The 19,326-nt window shown below is 41.8% G+C and overlaps 1 protein-coding gene and 1 pseudogene across 16 annotated transcripts in view; one reads left to right on the top strand and one right to left on the bottom strand.

Moving 5' to 3' along the window:
- Window positions 1-19,326, top strand: part of FANCD2 (FA complementation group D2) — a 73,641-nt gene that overhangs the window by 23,004 nt on the left and 31,311 nt on the right. For 15 of the 16 annotated variants that reach the window (XM_063630362.1, XM_063630360.1, XM_063630358.1 and 12 more), the window contains 10 exons: window positions 1,049-1,183; window positions 2,494-2,625; window positions 5,492-5,602; window positions 13,447-13,556; window positions 15,305-15,365; window positions 16,935-17,054; window positions 17,490-17,563; window positions 17,869-18,015; window positions 18,509-18,609; window positions 18,979-19,094. In XM_063630362.1, coding sequence (XP_063486432.1) covers window positions 1,049-1,183; window positions 2,494-2,625; window positions 5,492-5,602; window positions 13,447-13,556; window positions 15,305-15,365; window positions 16,935-17,054; window positions 17,490-17,563; window positions 17,869-18,015; window positions 18,509-18,609; window positions 18,979-19,094 — 1,107 coding nt within the window. The remainder of the gene's footprint in view (window positions 1-1,048; window positions 1,184-2,493; window positions 2,626-5,491; window positions 5,603-13,446; window positions 13,557-15,304; window positions 15,366-16,934; window positions 17,055-17,489; window positions 17,564-17,868; window positions 18,016-18,508; window positions 18,610-18,978; window positions 19,095-19,326) is intronic. The other variant, XM_055260483.2, reaches the window with a different exon arrangement.
- On the bottom strand, window positions 10,791-11,248 carry LOC129471677 (cytochrome c-like; annotated as a pseudogene).

Here is a 19,326-nt window from a genome sequence, read left to right as displayed (position 1 = left end):
TATCTCAATGCAGTTTGCAACTTTGACAGACTGGCCTTCCGTATCCTATTTAAGTAGCTTATAAAAACCTTGAGGGGAATAGGACCAGCCTGTAGAAACTAGTAGAAATGTAAATATGTACCTATTTGAACTATCACTCTTTGGCCATTCAAAACTGTGGACTTTAGGTGATAATTCCTCTGGAAATGTAAATTATTCAAAGTGGAATTTTATAAGCTAGGAATAGTGTTTTGCTGGCTGAACGTTCAGGATATTAACAGTATAGAACTTAGAAAACTGGATGAGTCAGTGGTTTGGGGTTTGGGTTAGGAGCTAATGAGAATACCTTGCTGGGTCTTAAATTTTATATTTAGGAATAGATTTAATGGTTGTATTATTTTATCTTGCAGTTCTTTCTGTGTTTATTTCTGCCAATTATATATGTTTTGGGCTGTAATTTTCTAGATGCAGAAACCGTGTGTAATTTTTCATTGCATTTTCCCCAATAAAGCATTATACCCAGCTTAGTACTAAATATAAGATTTTTAAAAATTATGGTATCAATAAGGAAGCTATGTTTATTAACTTGTTATTTAGTCTGGGTCCATTAATATCTATGTATATTGCATTATTGGTAGGGTATGATCACTTCTCTTCTTGATCTTTTAAAAAAATCAGTTTACTTAGCATTGAACTTTATAGACCTACTTCAAATTATAACCAAGGTGAAACATCCCTGGGGGATAGTGTGATTGCATGGGGAAACTGGTATTTAGAAGATCTGGCCTCCAATCCCAAATTGAGCAGATAGGAACGTTCTATTAGGCTTGTAATTTAACTTCTTTGAGCTTAAAGGTCAATTATTATCCAAACGTGGAATCCCATTGATGCTGAGAATAATCTCAGAATGATGAAGGATTATTTTTGTGTAAAACAAAGATTAAGATTTCCTAAGTTAAAATGAGAGCTAGGGAGGAGAAGTCTGACATTCCAAAAGGATAAGCAACTCCGGTTGTGTACTAACTGTTTCCTACAGCTTCTTTTCTCTCTCTACTCTTCCCCACTCAAGGTTCTTAAGGATATGTGTTCATCCATTCTCTCGCTGGCTCAGAGTTTGCTTCACTCTCCAGACCAGAGTATAATTTCATTTGGCAGTCTCCTATACAAATATGCATTTAAGTTTTTTGACACGTACTGCCAGCAGGTATGTTGAAACATTTATTTTGGCAAGGAGGGAACATGGAAAGGGAAAATAATCTGATGTTTATTTCTTATTGGTTGGAACTCACTGAAGGGGAAGGAACTCTGAACTGGGTCTCAAGAAAGCTCAATTCTAGTCCTAGCCTTGACGAAATGAAGAGACTTGACTGGTGGATCTAACTCTGTGTTCTGAGCTCTAAAATTCTCTGTCTGAAATTAAGATCCAGATCTAGTCTGTTTCAAAACATGAGACACTTTTTTTTGTTTTGTTTTGAGACGGGGTTTTGCTCTTCATGTCCAGGCTGGAGTGCAGTGGTGCTATCTCGGCTCACTGCAACCTTCGCCTCCCGGGTTCAAGCGATTCTCCTGTCTCAGCCTCCTGAGTAGCTGTGATTACAGGCACACACCACCACGCCCGGCTAATTTTTTGTATTTTTAGTAAAGACAGGGTTTCACCATGTTGGCCAGGCTGGTCTCGAACCCCTGACCTCAGGTGATCTGCCTGCCTCGGCTGGGATTACAGGCATGAGCCATCGGGCCTGGCCGAGACATATTTTAATAGCATATATCCAGAGAGGGAGGACTGTATTTGTGGAAAATGTTTATGAAAGCAAGTAAAGAACAGTGTCTTATTTTGTATTTTTACATATATTCTTCCTATCATTAACAATGTTAAAACACATTTGAATGGAGCTTTTAAAATGAAGATTTGTAAAAAAATTTTAAACATTTAAAGTAGAGCAATAGTTGCAGCTGACATGAGGTAGCTGTTGCAGTTAAGAATATAATTCTGTTATGACTATGATGGAGTGACAGTATAAAGGGAGAATGGCATCTAAGACATTTTTGAACCCTCTTAATGTCTTAGAGACACTATCATGATCCATGTTTGCTTGGAAACATGCAAATCTAGCCTGTACTATATAGAGAAAACCTTTAAAGCTTTTAGCTCCTTGAGTGCCATCTTTTTGAGGAATTTCAACTGATCTTGTACAACCTCAACTTAAAGGGTAAAATTTAACCCATATGGGAAAAAGAAAGAGGAAAACTATGCCAAGGAGCAAAATCAGGAGGGCTTAGGTAGTGCTCACTGATAAAATATGGGAAATAGGTCAAGACGGGATGGTCAAGTTACACTGGCATATTCCTAAATCTCCTGAAGCCAACATTAATGAAAACTAGATAATAGATGATGGGATTGGGTTGATTGTGATTTTAACGAAGAAGAGATTGGAGAGGCCTTGGGGGTGAATCCCTTTAGAATGGCCATCCATATTTTGTTTTACACTGTCCTATTGACTTTCCCCTGTATAGGAAGTGGTTGGTGCCTTAGTGACCCATATCTGCAGTGGGAATGAAGCTGAAGTTGATACTGCCTTAGATGTCCTCCTAGAGTTGGTAGTGTTAAACCCATCTGCTATGATGATGAATGCTGTCTTTGTAAAGGTATCTTACTGGCTTCTTGTACTTTAGATATTGAATACTATAATTGGTGGGAGGAGGTGGGAAGGAGGTGAGATGATGGGCAAGTAATATAAATAAAAATTGACTGTTCTATCTATGTGTTAATTCATTCAGCAAATACTTTTTTATACCTAACCTACAGGCTAAGCTCTGTTCTGGGTGCTATGAATGTAAAGTAGGCCCTTGCCTTTGATGTCAAAGACTAAGACACATAAGCAAGTCACTATAAATACAACATGGTGAATTCTCTGGTAAAGTACTATAGATACAACAGAGCAAGAATAATTAAATTTAGCCTGGGAAGCTGGAGAATTCTTCAAAGAGGCGATGTGCGTGATTGCTGAAGGATGGGAATGACTGACAAGAGAAAGTATGGGAAGTGCATTCTAGGCAGAGAAGAGTTTGAGCAGAAGCAAACTGGTGCCCAAGTCAATGGTGTGACTGAGGAATGAGAAGCAAACAAACATGACTGGAGAATAGGATATATATGGAGAGGAATGATGGGAGGCAAGGCTGGTAAGACATAAGACAGGCCCATGTTGCAAAGAGCCTCAAATAACATGCTAAAGAGTTTCAACTTTATTTTCTTTTTTTTTTTTTTTTTTTTTTTCGAGACGGAGTCTTGCTCTGTCTCCCAGGCGGGAGTGCAATGGCGCGATCTCGGCTCACTGCAAGCTCCGCCTCCCGGGTTCATGCCATTCTCCTGCCTCAGCCTCCCGAGTAGCTGGGACTACAGGCGCCTGCCAACACGTCCGGCTAATTTTTTGTATTTTTAGTAGAGATGGGGTTTCACTGTGTTAGCCAGGATGGTCTCGATCTCCTGACCTCGTGATCCGCCCGCCTCGGCCTCCCAAAGTGCTGGGATTACAGGCTTGAGCCACCGCGCCCGGCCTCAACTTTATTTTCTAGACAATAAGCTATTACTAGTTTTTACATAGAGTTGACCTAATCTACTCAGCATTGAGAGATAACTCAGTAGGCTATATGATGGGTGGATTGGAGACCACTGAAATGGTCTAAGGGAGTGAGTGTAAGGGCCGGATTTTGGTCACGGGAATGTAGAAGAAATGATGGCTTAAGAGACAATTTGGTGTTAGAATTAACATGACTTGGTGACTGTTAAGAATATGTGGCAGGCTGGGCGCGGTGGCTTATGCCTGTAATCCCAGCACTTTGGGAGGCCAAGGCGGGCAAATCACGAGGTCAGGAGATAGAGACCATCCTGGCTAACATGGTGAAACCCTGTCTGTACTAAAAATACAAAAATTAGCTGGGCGTCGTGGCAGTCGCCTGTAGTCCCAGCTACTCAGGAGGCTGAGGCAGGAGAGTGGCGTGAACCTGGGAGGCGGAGCTTGCAGTGAGCCAAGATAACACCACTGCACTCCAGTCTGGGCAACAGAGCAAGACTCTGTCTCAAAAAAAAAAAAAGAAGCTTAGAAGAGCACAGACATTTTGTTTTGAGAAGGTTAAAGTTTAAGTGGCAGATGAAAGCAAATGTCCGTAGAAGGAAAATGAAAAAACTGGAAGATTAATAATGTGAGCTTAAAGGATGTCAGGTAGCAAAAGCCCAGGAATGAGTTTCAAGAGTGAGGGATTGGCCGGGCGCGGTGACTCACGCCTGTAATCCCAGCACTTTGGGAGGCCGAGGCAGACGGATCACCTGAAGTTGGGAGTTCGAATCAGCCTGACCAACATGGAGAAACTCCTTCTCTACTAAAAATACAAAAATTAGCTGGGCATTGTGGTGCATGCCTGTAATCCCAGCTACTCAGGAGGCTGAGGCAGGAGAATCACTTGAACCCAGGAGGTGGAGGTTGCGGTGAGCTGAGATCATGCCATCACACTCCAGCCTAGAAGAGAAGAGCGAAACTCCATCAAAAAAAAAAAAAAAAGAGTGACGGATTTATCTCCAGTGTTGGATACTATAGAGGTTGAAGGTGGAGCAGAGGCTATTGGCTTTGGCAATTAGGATACCTCTGGTAACCTCTGAGAGAACAGTGTTAATTGAATTATAAGGGTGGAAGCCAGAGAGCAGTAACTTGAAGACTTGGGGAATAGAGTCAATGTTGAGAAGCATCAAGGAGGAGAGAATAAAAAAAGTAGCTTGAGAAAGAAGCTGGTTGCAAGGGAGATTATTTTTTAGATGAGGAGGTTTGAGATTGCTTGTAGGCTGAGAGAAAGGATTCAATAGAGAGGAAGAAATGGAAATTTTAAAAAATTAATTAAAAGTTTGCAAAGCTGTTTTATTACTTTATCCTCAGACAAACCATGAAAGGTACTATAGCTATTATTATCGCCACGTTACAGATGAGAAAAGCTGAGGCATTTCCCAAAGTCACAAAGTAAATACTTTCCTTGTGACTCCTTCCAGATCTGTAGAGAAGGGAGAAATAATTCATGGAGTAGAAGCTGGGAAGGGATGATATGGCAAGGAATAGGGTAAAGACATAACTTTTGGTAGAATATTGTTTTCACTGAAAGAAAGGGAAAGGTGGAGGTAAAGAATACCAACTGGGAGGTGCATTGGAATGATTAAGCAGTAGATGATTAAAGCCCAGGATTGTGGTTCAGAGTGAAGAGGATAAAGAAAACTTTATGTTTCCTGATAGTTCCTAGTCTCTGATAATAAGAGATTTAGAAAGTTGTAAGAGTTTTCTCAGTTTATATCTAGTCTATCAAACCTTTGGGCTCTGAGCATAGCTTTTAGAACTTGAGCTTTTAAGAGAGCTAAAAAGTTTTAGATACCTGGCTATCTATGTGTGTCTCTTTTAAAGGGATTTTAATTTTTTGAATTTTAAGGGAAAAATGTTAGCTGCTAGCCTCATTGTTGTCATCATTTTTTCCACAGGGCATTTTAGATTATCTGGATAACATATCCCCTCAGCAAATACGAAAACTCTTCTATGTTCTCAGCACACTGGCATTTAGCAAACAGAATGAAGCCAGCAGCCACATCCAGGTAAGAGGCAATATGCTGGGAAAGATTCTTTTTTTTTTTTTTCCTGAGATGGAGTCTAGCTCTGTCTCCTAGACTGGAGTGCAGTTGGCACGATCTCAGCTCAGTGCAACCTCCGCCTCCTGGGTTCAAGCAATTCTCCTGCCTCAGCCTCCCAAGTAGCTGGGACTACAGGCACGTGCCACCATACCCAGCTAATTTTTGTATTCTCAGTATTTTGTATTAATTTTAAACCTCTTTACTTGAAATTTGCTAGAAAAAAAAAAACAAGCAAATGATAGATTTGCTAGTGTGTAGTAGTGGAAATGGAGTACATAGCCATAGTACTAGCATTTTTTTATTCTTACCACAAACATTAAGTGCCTATTCTGTGCCAGGCACTGATATATTAGATCCTCTGCCCTCAAAAAGCTTTGTCTATTAGGGTAGAGATGGGTCTGTGATCAGCTAACCATGAAACAGTTCAGGTTCTGAGTGCAGTGGGGACACAGAATTGCCTTGTTTCCTAAGAAACATCTCCATCTAATGTGAACTTCACATGGGCTTGCTTTCGTTTGTGGACACCATTCACTGAAAAAGCCAGGCGGTAATCCCAGCACTTTGGGAGGCGAAGGCAGGCAAATCACATGTGCCCTGGAGTTTGAGACCAGCCTGGGCACCATGGTGAAAGCCCGTCAGTGAGCCATGATTGTGCCACTGCACTCCAGCCAGGGCAACAGAGTAAGACTCTATCCCAAAATAAATAATTAAATAAATAAATAAAATAAAACAAAAGGAAGAGATTAGATTGGAATCATAACTTGTAACTCGTTTGTATTTTTAGTGCTACCTTATGGCAGTAATTCATACTGGACTGTGACTTTGAACAACCAGCCTATATATACATATATATGTGTATATATATGTATGTGTATATATATATGTGTATATATATGTGTGTATATATATGTGTATATATGTGTGTATATGTGTGTATATGTATATATGTATATATGTGTGTATATATATGTGTATATATGTGTGTATATATATACGTATTATATATATACACGTATATATGTACGTATTATATATATACACGTATATATATACTTTTTTTTATTTTTTGAGATGGAGTCTCGCACCGTCGCCCAGGCTGGAGTGTAGTGGCGCAATCTCGGCTCACTGCAAACTCCGCCTCCTGGGTTCACAGCATTCTCCTGCCTCAGCCTCCCGAGTAGCTGGGACTACAGGCGCCTGCCACCACGCCTGGTTAATTTTTTGTATTTTTAGTAAAGACAGGGTTTCACCATGTTAACCAGGATGGTCTCGATCTCCTGACCTCATGATCCGCCAGCCTCGGCCTCCCAAAGTGCTGGGATTACAGGCATGAGCTACCGCGCCTGGCCAGAGCCATCATATTTTTTATCTCTTTTCCCCCCCTTTCTTGGATCCCCAGTCAGCACATTTTTTTAATTAAAAAAAAAAATTTTGGACTGGGTAATGTACATGTGTCATATAAAATTCAAAACGTATAGAAGAGTATCCAGTGAAAAATAACTCTCACTTCTTCTCAGTTCTGTAGGCACCTGGTTTGTCTCCCACAGGGGAAATCACTTTATAATCTTCTGAGATGTTCTGAGAATTTACAAATTTGTGTTTACCTGTAGTTTCCTTTCCCTTCTTTATTTTATTTTTATTTTATTTATTTATTTTTTTTGAGACGGAGTCTCGCACTTTCACCCAGGCTGGAGTGCAGTGGTGCAATCTCGGCTCACTGCAGGCTCCGCCCCCCGGGGTTCACGCCATTCTCCTGCCTCAGCCTCCCACGTAGCTGGGACTACAGTCGCCCGCCACCTCGCCCAGCTAATTTTTTGTATTTTTAGTAGAGACGGGGTTTCACCGTGTTAGCCAGGATGGTCTTGATCTCCTGACCTCGTGATCCACCTGCCTCAGCCTCCCAAAGTGCTGGGATTACAGGCGTGAGCCACCACGCCCGGCAGTTTCCTTTCCCTTCTTGTTCTACATCTTACCTTTTGCATTTAGCAGTTTATTTTGGAGATTGCTTCAAATCAGCAATATAAAGCTACTTCATTATTTTATTTTATTTTTGAATTTTGATAAAATATACATAACATAAAATAGACCGTTTAAGCTGTTTTTAAGGGTACAATTTAGTAGCATTAAGTATATTCGCAGTGTTATACAACCATTGCCACTATCCATTTCTAGAACTTCCTGATCATCCCAAACAAACTTTGTACCCATTAGGCAATAATTTGCCATCTTCCTCTCCCCACCCCCTAGTAATCACTAATCACATTCTGTCTATGGATTTGTTCATTCTAGATGCCTCATATAAATGGAATCATACGATATGTATCCTTTTGTGTCTCGCTTATTTCACTTAGCATAATATTTTCAAGGTTCATGTAGGTTGTAGCATGCATCAGAACTTTATTCCCATTACAGCTATAATAATTCCATTCTTGGCCGGGCGCAGTGGCTGACGCCTGTAATCCCAGCACTTTGGAAGGCCGAGGCTGGCAGATCATGAGGTCAGGAGATCGAGACCATCCTGGCTAACACGGTGAAACCCTGTCTTTAATAAAAATACAAAAAATTAGCTGGACGTGGTGGAGGCACCTGTAGTCCCAGGTACTTGGGAGGCTGAAGCAGGAGAATGGCGTGAACCCGGGAGGCGGAGCTTGCAGTGAGCCGAGATCGTGCCACTGCACTCCAGCCTGGACGACAGAGGGAGACTCCGTCTCAAAAAATAATAATAATAAATAAATAAATAAATAAATAATTCCATTCTTTGTTTTTGTTGTTGTTGTGTTTTATTTTGTTTTGTTGAGACGGAGTCTCACTCTGTCGCCCAGGCTTGAGTGCAATGGCACAATCTTGGCTTATTGCAACCTCTGCCTCCTGGGTTCAAGCAATTCTCTTGCCTCAGCCTCCTGAGTGGCTGGGATTACAGGCGTGCACCACCATGCCCAGCTAATTTTTGTATTTTTAGTAGAGTTGGGGTTTCATCATGTTGGCCAGGCTGGTCTTGAACTGCTGACCTCAAGTGATCCACCCTCCTCGGCCTCCCACAGTGTTGGGACTATAGGCGTGAGCCACTGCGCCTGGCCCCCATTCTTTGTTTATACCACATTTTATTTATCCATTCATCCATTGATGTACACTTGGGTTGTTTCCACCTTTTGGCCATTTGAATAATGTTGCTGTGACCATTGGTTTACAAATATTTGTTTGAGTCCCTGTTTTCAGTTCTTTAGGGTGTATATCTAAGAGTGGAATTGCTGGGTCATATGATGACCATATGTTTACCATTTTGAGGAACCACCAAACTGCTTTCCATAGCAGCTGCATAATTTTACATTCCCACCAACAATGTATGTAGGTTCCAATTTCTCCATATCCTTGCCAACATTTATTTTCCTTTCTTAAAAATTTCTTTTGATTTTTATTAATTAATTTAAAAATTATTATTATTTTTAGATAGGGTCTTACTCCATCACCCAAGCTGCAGTGCAGTGGCGCAATCATACTTCACTGCAGCCTGAAAATCCCGTGCTTAAGCAGTCTTCCCACCTCAGCCTCCTGAGTACCTGGGACTACAGGTACCTGCCACCTCGCCAGGCCCTATTTTTTAATTATAATCATTCTGATGAGTGCGAAGTGGTATCTCATTGTGGTTTGATTTGCATTTTCTAATGACTAATGATGTTAAGCATCTTTTCATGTACTTCTTGGCCATTTCTGTATTTTTGTAGAAATGTCTATTCAAGTCCTTTACCCATTTTTGTTTGTTTTGTTTTTGAGATGGGATCTCACTCTGTCACACACGTTGGAGTGCAGTGGTGTTATCTTGGCTTACTGCAACCTCCACCTCCCAGGCTCAAGAGATCCTCCCATGTCAGCCTCCTGAGTAGCTGGGACCACAGGTGTGCACCACCATGCCCAGCTAATTTTTTATAATTTTGGTAGACATGAGGTTTCATCATGTTACCCAGACTGGTCTGGAACGCTTGAGCTCAGGAGATCCACCCACCTCGGCCTCCCAAAGTGCTGGCATTACAGGCACGAGCCACCGTGGTCAGCTCTTTGCCCATTTTTAAATTAGGTTTTTGTCATTGTTGAGGTATAGGAGTTATTTATATATTCTGGATATTGATCCCTTATCAGATACATGATTTGCAAATATTTTCTCCCATTCTATGGGTTTTCACTCCCTTGATAGTGTCCTTTTATGCACTAAAGTATTTAGTTTCAATAAAGTCAAATTTATCTATTTTTTTTTTTCTTTTCCTTTCTTTTTTTTTTTTTTTTTTTTTTGAGATGGAATCTTACTCTGTCGCTAGGGCTAGGCTGGAGTGCAGTGGCACAATCTTGGCTCACTCCAACCTCCGCCTCCCAGGTTCAAGCGATTCTCCTGCCTCAGCCTCCTGTGTAGCTGAGACTACGGGCATGCGCCACAACGCCCAGTTAATTTTTGTATTTTTAGTAGAGACGGGGTTTCACCATGTTGGCCAGGATGATCTCAATCTCTTGACCTCATGATCTGCCTGTCTCAGCCTCTCAAAGTGCTGTGATTACAGGCGTGAGCTACTGCTCCCAGCCTCCATTAAGTTTTAAGATGGCACTCACCATCTTTGTGAAAAGTTGAACATGACTAACAAAATCTAATTATATCTTTAGAAGGGGTAAACAGTGATACCATTTACTGAATTGGAATTACTATTAAAATTTTAAAAAAACAACATATTCATTTAACCACAAGCCAGTCTTAGTTTTTTTTTTTTTTTTTTTTTTTTTTTTGAGACGGAGTCTCGATTTTTCACCCAGGCTGGAGTGCAGTGGCTCAATCTTGGCTCACTGCAAGCTCCGCCTCCCAGGTTCACGCCATTCTCCTGCCTCAGCCTCTCTGAGTATCTGGGACTACAGGCGCCTGCCACCACACCCGGCTAATTTTTTGTATTTTTAGTAGAGACGGGATTTCACCGTGGTCTCGATCTCCTGACCTTGTGATCTGCCCGCCTCGGCCTCCCAAAGTGCTGGGATTACAAGTGTGAGCCACCGCGCCCGGCCAGTCTTAGTTTTAAATGAGGACCACCCAAGAAGATATTCTGTCAGTCATTCATGATCTGAATTCTGGTGTATGACATCTATTAAAGTATGGTACACATAAAAAAGTCATGAGACATTTGTTTTGTAATAAATAAGGCAGTGGCCAATTATTACTCATTAGTAGCTTTTTTGAGATAAGCTATCAAGTTTACCCTTTCCGCCTTCTTAATTCTGGCAAAGATCATTTTTCTTCCAGGGATGTACTTCTTGGGATTCTCCAAATACTCCATCAGTGTACCCTCTCCCCAGGTGATGCCTTTGTTCTTACTGGTGTCTGTGTAAGAGAATCCAATGGCCTGACCTGTCTTCTACATGAAGAGACCATGGAGATTAGGCCCAGTCTTGTGCTTGCCTCCCTTTTCCACCGTGTGGCAATGGACACACTTCTGAACAAAAATCTTCTTACCTTTCTCAACATCACCCGTATTTAATTCTCTTTTTCGTCACTGGCACCACGAAGGTTGCCACTCCAAAGCTGTACGACCCACTCTCTATCAATTTTTTTCTTGTGTTGCTTGTCCTTTTGGTTGTCATGCTTAAGATACCATTGCCGAATCCAAGGTCATGAAGGTTTTCTTTTATTTTCTTCTAAGAGAAAGTTTTAGCTCTTAAATTTAGGTCTTTGATCCACTTTGTGTTAATGTTTGTATATAGTGTATTTTAATATTTTAAGGATTTAACTTCATTCTTTTGCACATGGATATCCAGTTTTTCCAGTGCCATTTGTTAAGAAGATGGTCCTTTCACCATTGAAATGATTTTGGCACCCTTGTCAAAAATCAATTTGTCACATATATGAAGGCTTATCTTTGAACTCTGTATTCTATTTCATTGGTCTATATGTCTGTCCTTCTGCCATCACCACACTGTTTTGACTGCTGTAGCTTTGTATTAATATTGAAATCAGGAAGTGTGAGCCCTCCAACTTTGTTCTTTTTCAAGGTTTTGGCAGTTTGGGGTCCCTTGAAATTCCATGCAAATTTTGGTATGGATCTTTCTGTTTCTGCAAAACATGTTGTGGGACTTTGATAAGGATTGCACTGAATCACTTTGAATGGTATTAGCAATATTAAGTGTCTTCCAATCCATGAAGACAATAGCTCTTTCCATTTACTTATGTCTTTAATGTTTTTTTTTTTTTTTTTTCTTGAGACGGAGTCTCGCTCTGTCGCCCAGGCTGGAGTGCAGTGGCGCAATCTCGGCTCACTGCAAGCTCCGCCTCCCGGGTTCACGCCATTCTCCTGCCTCAGCCTCTCCGAGTAGCTGGGACTACAGGCGCCCGCCACCACGCCCGGCTAATTTTTTGTATTTTTTAGTAGAGACGAGGTTTCACCACGGTCTCGATCTCCTGACCTCGTGATCCGCCCGCCTCGGCCTCCCAAAGTGCTGGGATTACAAGCGTGAGCCACCGCGCCCGGCCATGTCTTTAATGTTTTTCAGCAATATTTATTTTATTATTTTATTTTATTTTGAGACAGTGTCTGGCTCTGTCACCCAGGCTAGAGTACAGTGATGTGATCCTGGCTCACTGTGTTCTTGACTTCCCAGGCTCAGGTGATCCTCCCACCCCAGCCTTCCGAGTAGCCAGGACCACAGGCATGCACCACCACAGCTGGCTAATTTTTGTATTTTCTATAGAAACGAGGTTTTGCTATGTTACCCAGGCTGGTCTTTGGTCTTGAACTCTTGGGTTCAAGCAGTCCAGCCGCCTCAGCCTCCCAGTGTTAGGATGACAGGTATGAGCTACTTCGCCCAGCCTTGCCTCCATGTTTAAATCTTTACCTGAGTATTTTATTCTAGTTCATTATTTTGGCTGAGCAGTCATCAACATTATGATAATTTTCATATCCTTATAGAAATAATAACAATAAAAGATATTATTGAATGTCTATCATGTGCTAGGCACTGTTCTAGAAGTTTTTTATAATTTATCTCTAATCTTTAAAACAACGTTCTCCATTTCGGGCCAGGCACGTAATCACACCTGTAATCCCAGCACTTTGGGAGGCCATGGCAGGCGGATCACGAGGTCAGGAGATTGAGACCATCCTGGCTAACATGGTGAAACCCCGTCTCTACTAAAAATACAAAAAATTATCCAGGCATGGTTGGTGGCGGGTGCCTGTAGTCCCAGCTACTCGGGAGGCTGAGGCAGGAGAATGGCATGAACCCGGGAGGTGGAGCTTGCAGTGAGCCAAGATGGCGCCACTGCACTCTAGCCTGGGCGATAGAGCGAGACCGTCTCAAAGAAAAAAAAAAAAAAGTCCCCATTTCACAGACGTAAAAATTAAAACTTGGAGAGATGAATTGACTTGCTAAAGACACACAGGGCTGGGTGTGGTGGTTCACACCTGTAATCCCAGCATTTTGGAAGGCCAAGGCTGGTGGATCACCTGAGGTCAGGAGTTTACCAGCCTAGCCAACATGGTGAAACCCCGTCTCTACTAAAAATACAAAATTAGCCGGGCATGGTGGCGGGCGCCTGTAATCCCAGTTACCCAGGAGGCTGAGGCAGGAGAATCGTTTGAACCTGGGAGGCAGAGGTTGCAGTGAGCCGAGACTGCGCCTTTGCACTCCAGCCTGGGCAACAAGAATGAAACTCCGTCTCAAAAAAAAAAAAAAAAGCAGTAAACGATAAAAGCCTTTATAGTCTAGCTATATGGCTCAATATCCATACCTTCTTTTGCTGTGCCATTCCAGCATTTTCATCTTTCTTCATCATCTCATTGCAGGATGACATGCACTTGGTGATAAGAAAGCAGCTCTCTAGCACCGTATTCAAGTACAAACTCATTGGGATTATTGGTGCTGTCACCATGGCTGGCATCATGGCGGCAGACAGGTACACGTGGAGATTCTGACTTCTGTGGTTTAAGATCAGTTAATCTTACTAACAAAGTGTTACATCTCATAGACATCATTTTAGCAGTAGAAGTTACAACTATAAGAGAAACGAGCAAATGTGTTTTGCTACTTTTCCATTTTCCCTTCTAATCGTGACTATATATTACCATGTATATGTTTTGCTGGATTGTGTTCCTAGCCATTACAGTCTGTGGTTAAAAATTAAGGATTGCCTAGAGGTAAAATTCTAGAAATCTCCACACAAAACGGGAACCCTGATTCTTTTAGAATGCATTTTTCTTTATCTGCTCCTGATATAGGCATTAGACAATGCAGGTGTCTACATTGCTGTGTCATTCCTGTTGGGAACTTTATACATTTGGTACAAATAAGATCTTGTGTATTTCCCCTCACCTTGTTCCTTGAGGCCCCATTTGTAGAATCTAAAGAAATATCAGTTTGGGGGCTTGATAAGATGTTGCCATTACAAACCGACATTGGATATCAGTTCATGCTCCTTGGAATTTATTTTCTGAGACATCAGGAGACATCTTTAGAATCCACATTGTGGAATCCTAATTAGGGAAAAGGAGTCAGAACGGTGGGAGCAAAGAAAGCAAAGACAGAAAGTATATAAGTCTGCCTTTTTTCATGGTGCAGGACATGCAGCTCTCCTGCGCCCAACTTAATCACCAGACACCTGCAAGTTAGCTCACTGCAACTTTGGCATTATCAGTACTGCACAAAGCCCTCTTCGGCATACAGCATACATCATAAATACTACTCTATAAATCCCCAGCAAGCCGTTGTTTCCTTGCAGTCAGCTCCTCTATTGCTGGCTGCCCATTGCTTTCTTGCAACATATTTTTATACCTTCTCTAAGAAATCTGCCTTTCTTTACCTACAACTGTCTTAGTAAATTCTCCCCCTAACCCCACCCCAACCGCCACTGGCTCAGATAGTCATCACTGTCCTGTGACACACATTAATAATGGGAAGAGGTTGCAGAGTGTACTGGTTAAGAGTTCATTCAGTGAAGCCATACTGCTTGCCCAGCGTCAAATTCTGGCTCCATTGTTTATTAGCTGAATTACCTTGGGTAAGTTACTTTATCTCTCTGCCTTTGTAGACTCACATCAGTAATAAGGATAATAATAGGATTTATCTCATAGAGTCATTGAGAACATTAAAGGGTTAGAACAATGTTTAGCACATAATATGCACTAATTAAGTGCTTCCTCTAATTATTGCTAATTTGCCCTTAAAAAATACGTACCAAAAAGAAAAAATATATATAAGATAACCATCTTTTGCACTAATCTGTATTTTGTATGGACAAAATAAATACTCTTCACTGCCTTCATGCACTTTTATCTTTACCCTACCCTAGGGAAGTCAGAATTCTTAAACTTATTGGCAGTTGTTACAAAATATTACAAAAGTGAAATTAAAATTCTGTGTTTTTTACCAAACACTGGACGTTCTTACTCATAGGTGAGAACTGAACAATAAGAACACATGGACACAGGAAGGGGAACATCACACACTGGGGACTGTTGTGGGGTGGGGTGAGGGGGGAGGGATAGCATTAGGAGATACACCTAATGCTAAATGACGAGTTAATGGGTGCAGCACACCAACATGGCACATGTATACATATGTAACAAACCTGCACATTGTGCACATGTACCCTAAAACTTAAAGTATAATAATAATAAAATAAAATAAAAAATTCTTTGTTTTTAGAAGTGAATCATCTAGTTTGACCCAAGACAGAACCAACCTGAGTGATGAGCAGTGCACACAGGTGAGTTCTTTTTTTCTTTCTTTTTTTTTTTCCTGTCTTTTTGTTTTTTTTTTTTTAGAGAGTCTCGCTCTGTCACCCAGGCTGCAGTCCAGTGGCAAGATCTCGGCTCACTGCAACCTTCACCTCCCAGGTTCAAGTGATTCTCCTGCCTCAGCCTCCAGAGTAGCTGGGATTACAGGCGCGCACCACCACACCTGGCTAATTTTTTATGTTTTTGATAGAGACGAGGTTTCACCATTTTGGCCCCGCTGGTCCTGAACTCCTGAACTCAAGTGATCCACCTGCCTCGGCCTCCCAAAGTGCTGGGATTACAGGCGTGAGCCACCTCGCCTGGCCGAGTTCTTATAATGTGATTGGATATGTTTATGAGTAACTGAGGAATTGCTTCTAGTCACTGTCAGTTCACCAGAAAGTGCTTCTTTTGGAAAAGAAGTTTTCCTGAACTCCTACTTCTGTGGTTTTCTGACAGTTGGAAACTACTGGCTTGGGTTGCATTTATTTTTATGTTTTTTTATTTATGTTTAGATGGAGTCTCAACTCTGTCGCCAAGGCTGGAGTGCAGTGGTGCCTCCGAAGTTCAAGCGATTCTCCTGCCTCAGCCTCCCAAGTAGCTGGGATCACAGGCATGCACCACCATGCCCAGCTAAATTTATATTTTTAGTAGAGATGGGGTTTCACCATGTCACGGTTTTGCTACGTTGACCAGGCTGGTCTCAAACTCTGCCCCCATCAGCCTCCCAAAGCACTGGGATTACAGATGTGAGCCACCACCCCTGGGCCAGTTGCATTTATTTCTATTTCCATTTAATCTCTCTAATTAAATTATAAAGTCTTAGCAAGAAAGATATGCCATTTTTATGGAATAACACTTTGGTTGAAGCATGGGGACAAATAAGTATATAATTGGAAAGTGGGACATAAAGCTAGTTCAGGCAGGGCACGGTGGCTTGCGACTGTAATCCCAGCACTTTGGGAGGCCAAGGCAGGAGGATCACTTGAGGTCAGGAGTTTGAGACCAGCCTGGCCAACAGGGTGAAATCCCATCTCTAATAAAAGTACAAAAAATTTAGCGGGACACGGTGGCAGGCGCCTGTAGTCCCAGCTACTCAGGAGGCTGAGGCAAGAGAATTGCTTGAATATGGGAAGTGGAGGTTGCAGTGAGCCGAGATCACACTACTATACTCCAGCCTGGACGACAGAGCAAGACTCCGTCTCAAAAGAAAAAAAGAAAAAGCTAATTGAGAGAGAAAACAGAGAGCCTTGCATGTAAAGTAATACATTTTTATTTCATTCTTTAGGCAGAGGTATTCCTTAAGGGTTTCTTAGCATGGAGATGGCAAATCAAAGCTTTACTTTAGAAAAATTAATCTGGCTGCAGTGTCTGGCAGATTGGAAAAGGGATGATATCAGAAAGAGACAGACAAGTCAGAACATTCAGGAAAACTTCAAGTGAGGCGTAGAGCTTTGCCAGTAAAATCAGAAAGTGAAAAAACCATCTTGAATGGGGCGAGTGGAGTTTGGGAAGGATTGGCAGCCCAAGGTTTAAACCATTCTTCCTCTTTGCTCCAGGTGACCTCCTTGTTGCAGTTGGTTCATTCCTGCAGTGAGCAGTCTCCTCAGGCCTCTGCACTTTACTATGATGAATTTGCCAACCTGATCCAACATGAAAAGCTGGATCCAAAAGCCCTGGTAAAGCCAATTGTCTTTTCTTAAAGCAGTAAAGCATGAGAGCTGCTTTACCATTCAAGTCTTTCTGTTGCAGTGTGAAAATAGATCATCCTGTGACCTCTCCTAAATTCTAACTGGGAAAGGCTTTTCTGCCCTACCCTGCCTCACGGCTCTTCTCTGAGGCCTCCTTCACTTAATAACAATCACAATAGTAAAGAAGAGATTGACTTTGTTAATGATGATGGCTACTATCTGTCTGAGAGCCCTATTCTATGCTAGGCCTTGTGCTAAGTGCTTTTTATGCACTCTCTCTTCTCTACTTCACAATAATGAAATATTTATTGTTTCTTTTTAGAAATGAGGGAACTGAGACTTAGAAAGGTTAAGAGTAATTTATCTAGGGCTCTACAGCAAGTACACCCTGCACTGCCCTTTTTGTTTGTTTGCTTCCTGAAGGAATGGGTTGGGCATACCATCTGTAATGATTTCCAGGATGCCTTCGTAGTGGACTCCTGTGTTGTTCCCGAAGGGTAGGTATTGTTTACCTGCTGGCTTGGTTGTACTGGTGAAGTTACATCAATTCTGTCAGTAGCTGATACAAACTTCAGAATACCCTTGACCTCAGCCACAGCTGCCCAGTCCCACAGCTTCTTTCCTCCCAACCCCAGCACCTCTGCACCCTTAGCTCCAAAATTCCTAAAAGGTTCACTGTTTGTTCTTCTGTGTCTAATTTCCCCCCATGATGTTGTATTTGAAATTGGTTTGCTCTAGTGGTTTTCCCTGTAGCCTTGCGTATTCCTGAGCTGCAGCATCAGATTCTGGTTTTTCTCTGCAGTGACTTTCCATTTCCTGTGAAAGCGCTGTATGGACTGGAAGAATACAACACTCAGGATGGGATCGCCATAAACCTCCTGCCACTGCTGTTTTCTCAGGACTTTGCAAAAGATGGGGGTCCGGTGACTTCACAGGAATCAGGCCAAAAGTCAGTATAGTTTTTCTTTTCTAAACCTGTTAGTGTTTTGAATGTTCACGGGGAATTCCACAGTTCTTGGTGGGGAAGTTGAGTCAAAAAAGTTTCTCTCGAGACAATAGTATTTGGAGAACTTAGGGAGAATGGGGCAGATTCCTTGTTTTTTCTTGGATCCTTGGCTTGAGATTTATATTGCCTTGTGTGAGCCAACAGATATTCCGAGATTACTTTCTGGCCAACGTGGTGAAACACCGTCTCTACTAAAAATACAAAAATTAGCTGGGCAGTGTGGCATGCGCCTATAATCCCAGCTACTCAGGAGGCCGAGGCAGGAGAATTGCTTGAACCTGGGAGGCAGAGGTTGCAGTGAGCTGAGATCATGCCACTGCACTCCAGCCTGGGTGACAGAGCAAGACTCTGTCTCAAAAAAAGAAGTTGTGCTCCCTATGTACGTGGAGTAATACACCTATGAAGTGTGGTCTAGAAATTTATTTTTCCTTCTCAGATTGGTGTCTCCACTGTGCCTGGCTCCGTATTTCCGGTTACTGAGACTTTGTGTGGAGAGACAGCATAACGGAAACTTGGAGGAGATTGATGGTCTACTAGGTATGGGATGAAGTCATCAGATCCTTTCTTCTTTATACTCTTTCTTTGGTAAACTTAGGGAAAGGGCAGATCAGTACATGGTATATGTGGGGAGGAATTTTCTAACTTCAACAGAATAGTTTAGCATTGGAATTCCAAAGACAAAATAGTACATACAGAATCCCATTATGTTAACAAATCAATTGCTGCAAAAACTTTCTAATTATATTTGTTGATTGCTATATGATATACAAATATTTTAATCAGATCTTGGCCTTCAAATATGAGTTAAAGGGGAAAGTAAATAGCAAGGAGAGCTAGCTGCAGAGGCAACCTCCATGTTTTATTGGCTTGCACTAAAGGTAGTTGGAAATGTTTGTTCTCTCTCAGATTGTCCTGTATTCCTAACTGACCTGGAGCCTGGAGAGAGGTTGGAGTCCATGTCTGCTAAAGAGTGTTCATTCATGTGCTCTCTCATATTTCTTACTCTCAACTGGTTCCGAGAGGTGAGCAGAGTTAATAGGATGTTTCACTTATTGTGCATAGTTTTTCTCAAAACTATTTTCTTAGTTCCCAGAAGACTCCCTAGAAGTCCTCACCAAGCACTAACCCCCGTGTGCTTCTCTAGCTGTTATGTCCCACCACTCCCCAATTATATGAACCTCCTTATGTAGCCAAATGAGAATACTTAGAATTCACTTCACATTGCCCGTGCTTTATTTTCTCCAAGCTGCCTTC

The sequence above is a fragment of the Symphalangus syndactylus genome, chromosome 21 (assembly GCF_028878055.3).
Source record: "Symphalangus syndactylus isolate Jambi chromosome 21, NHGRI_mSymSyn1-v2.1_pri, whole genome shotgun sequence".
Lineage (NCBI taxonomy): Eukaryota > Metazoa > Chordata > Mammalia > Primates > Hylobatidae > Symphalangus > Symphalangus syndactylus.
The sequence above is the reverse complement of the archived record's forward strand: the minus strand, read 5'-3'. Positions and strand labels throughout refer to the sequence as shown.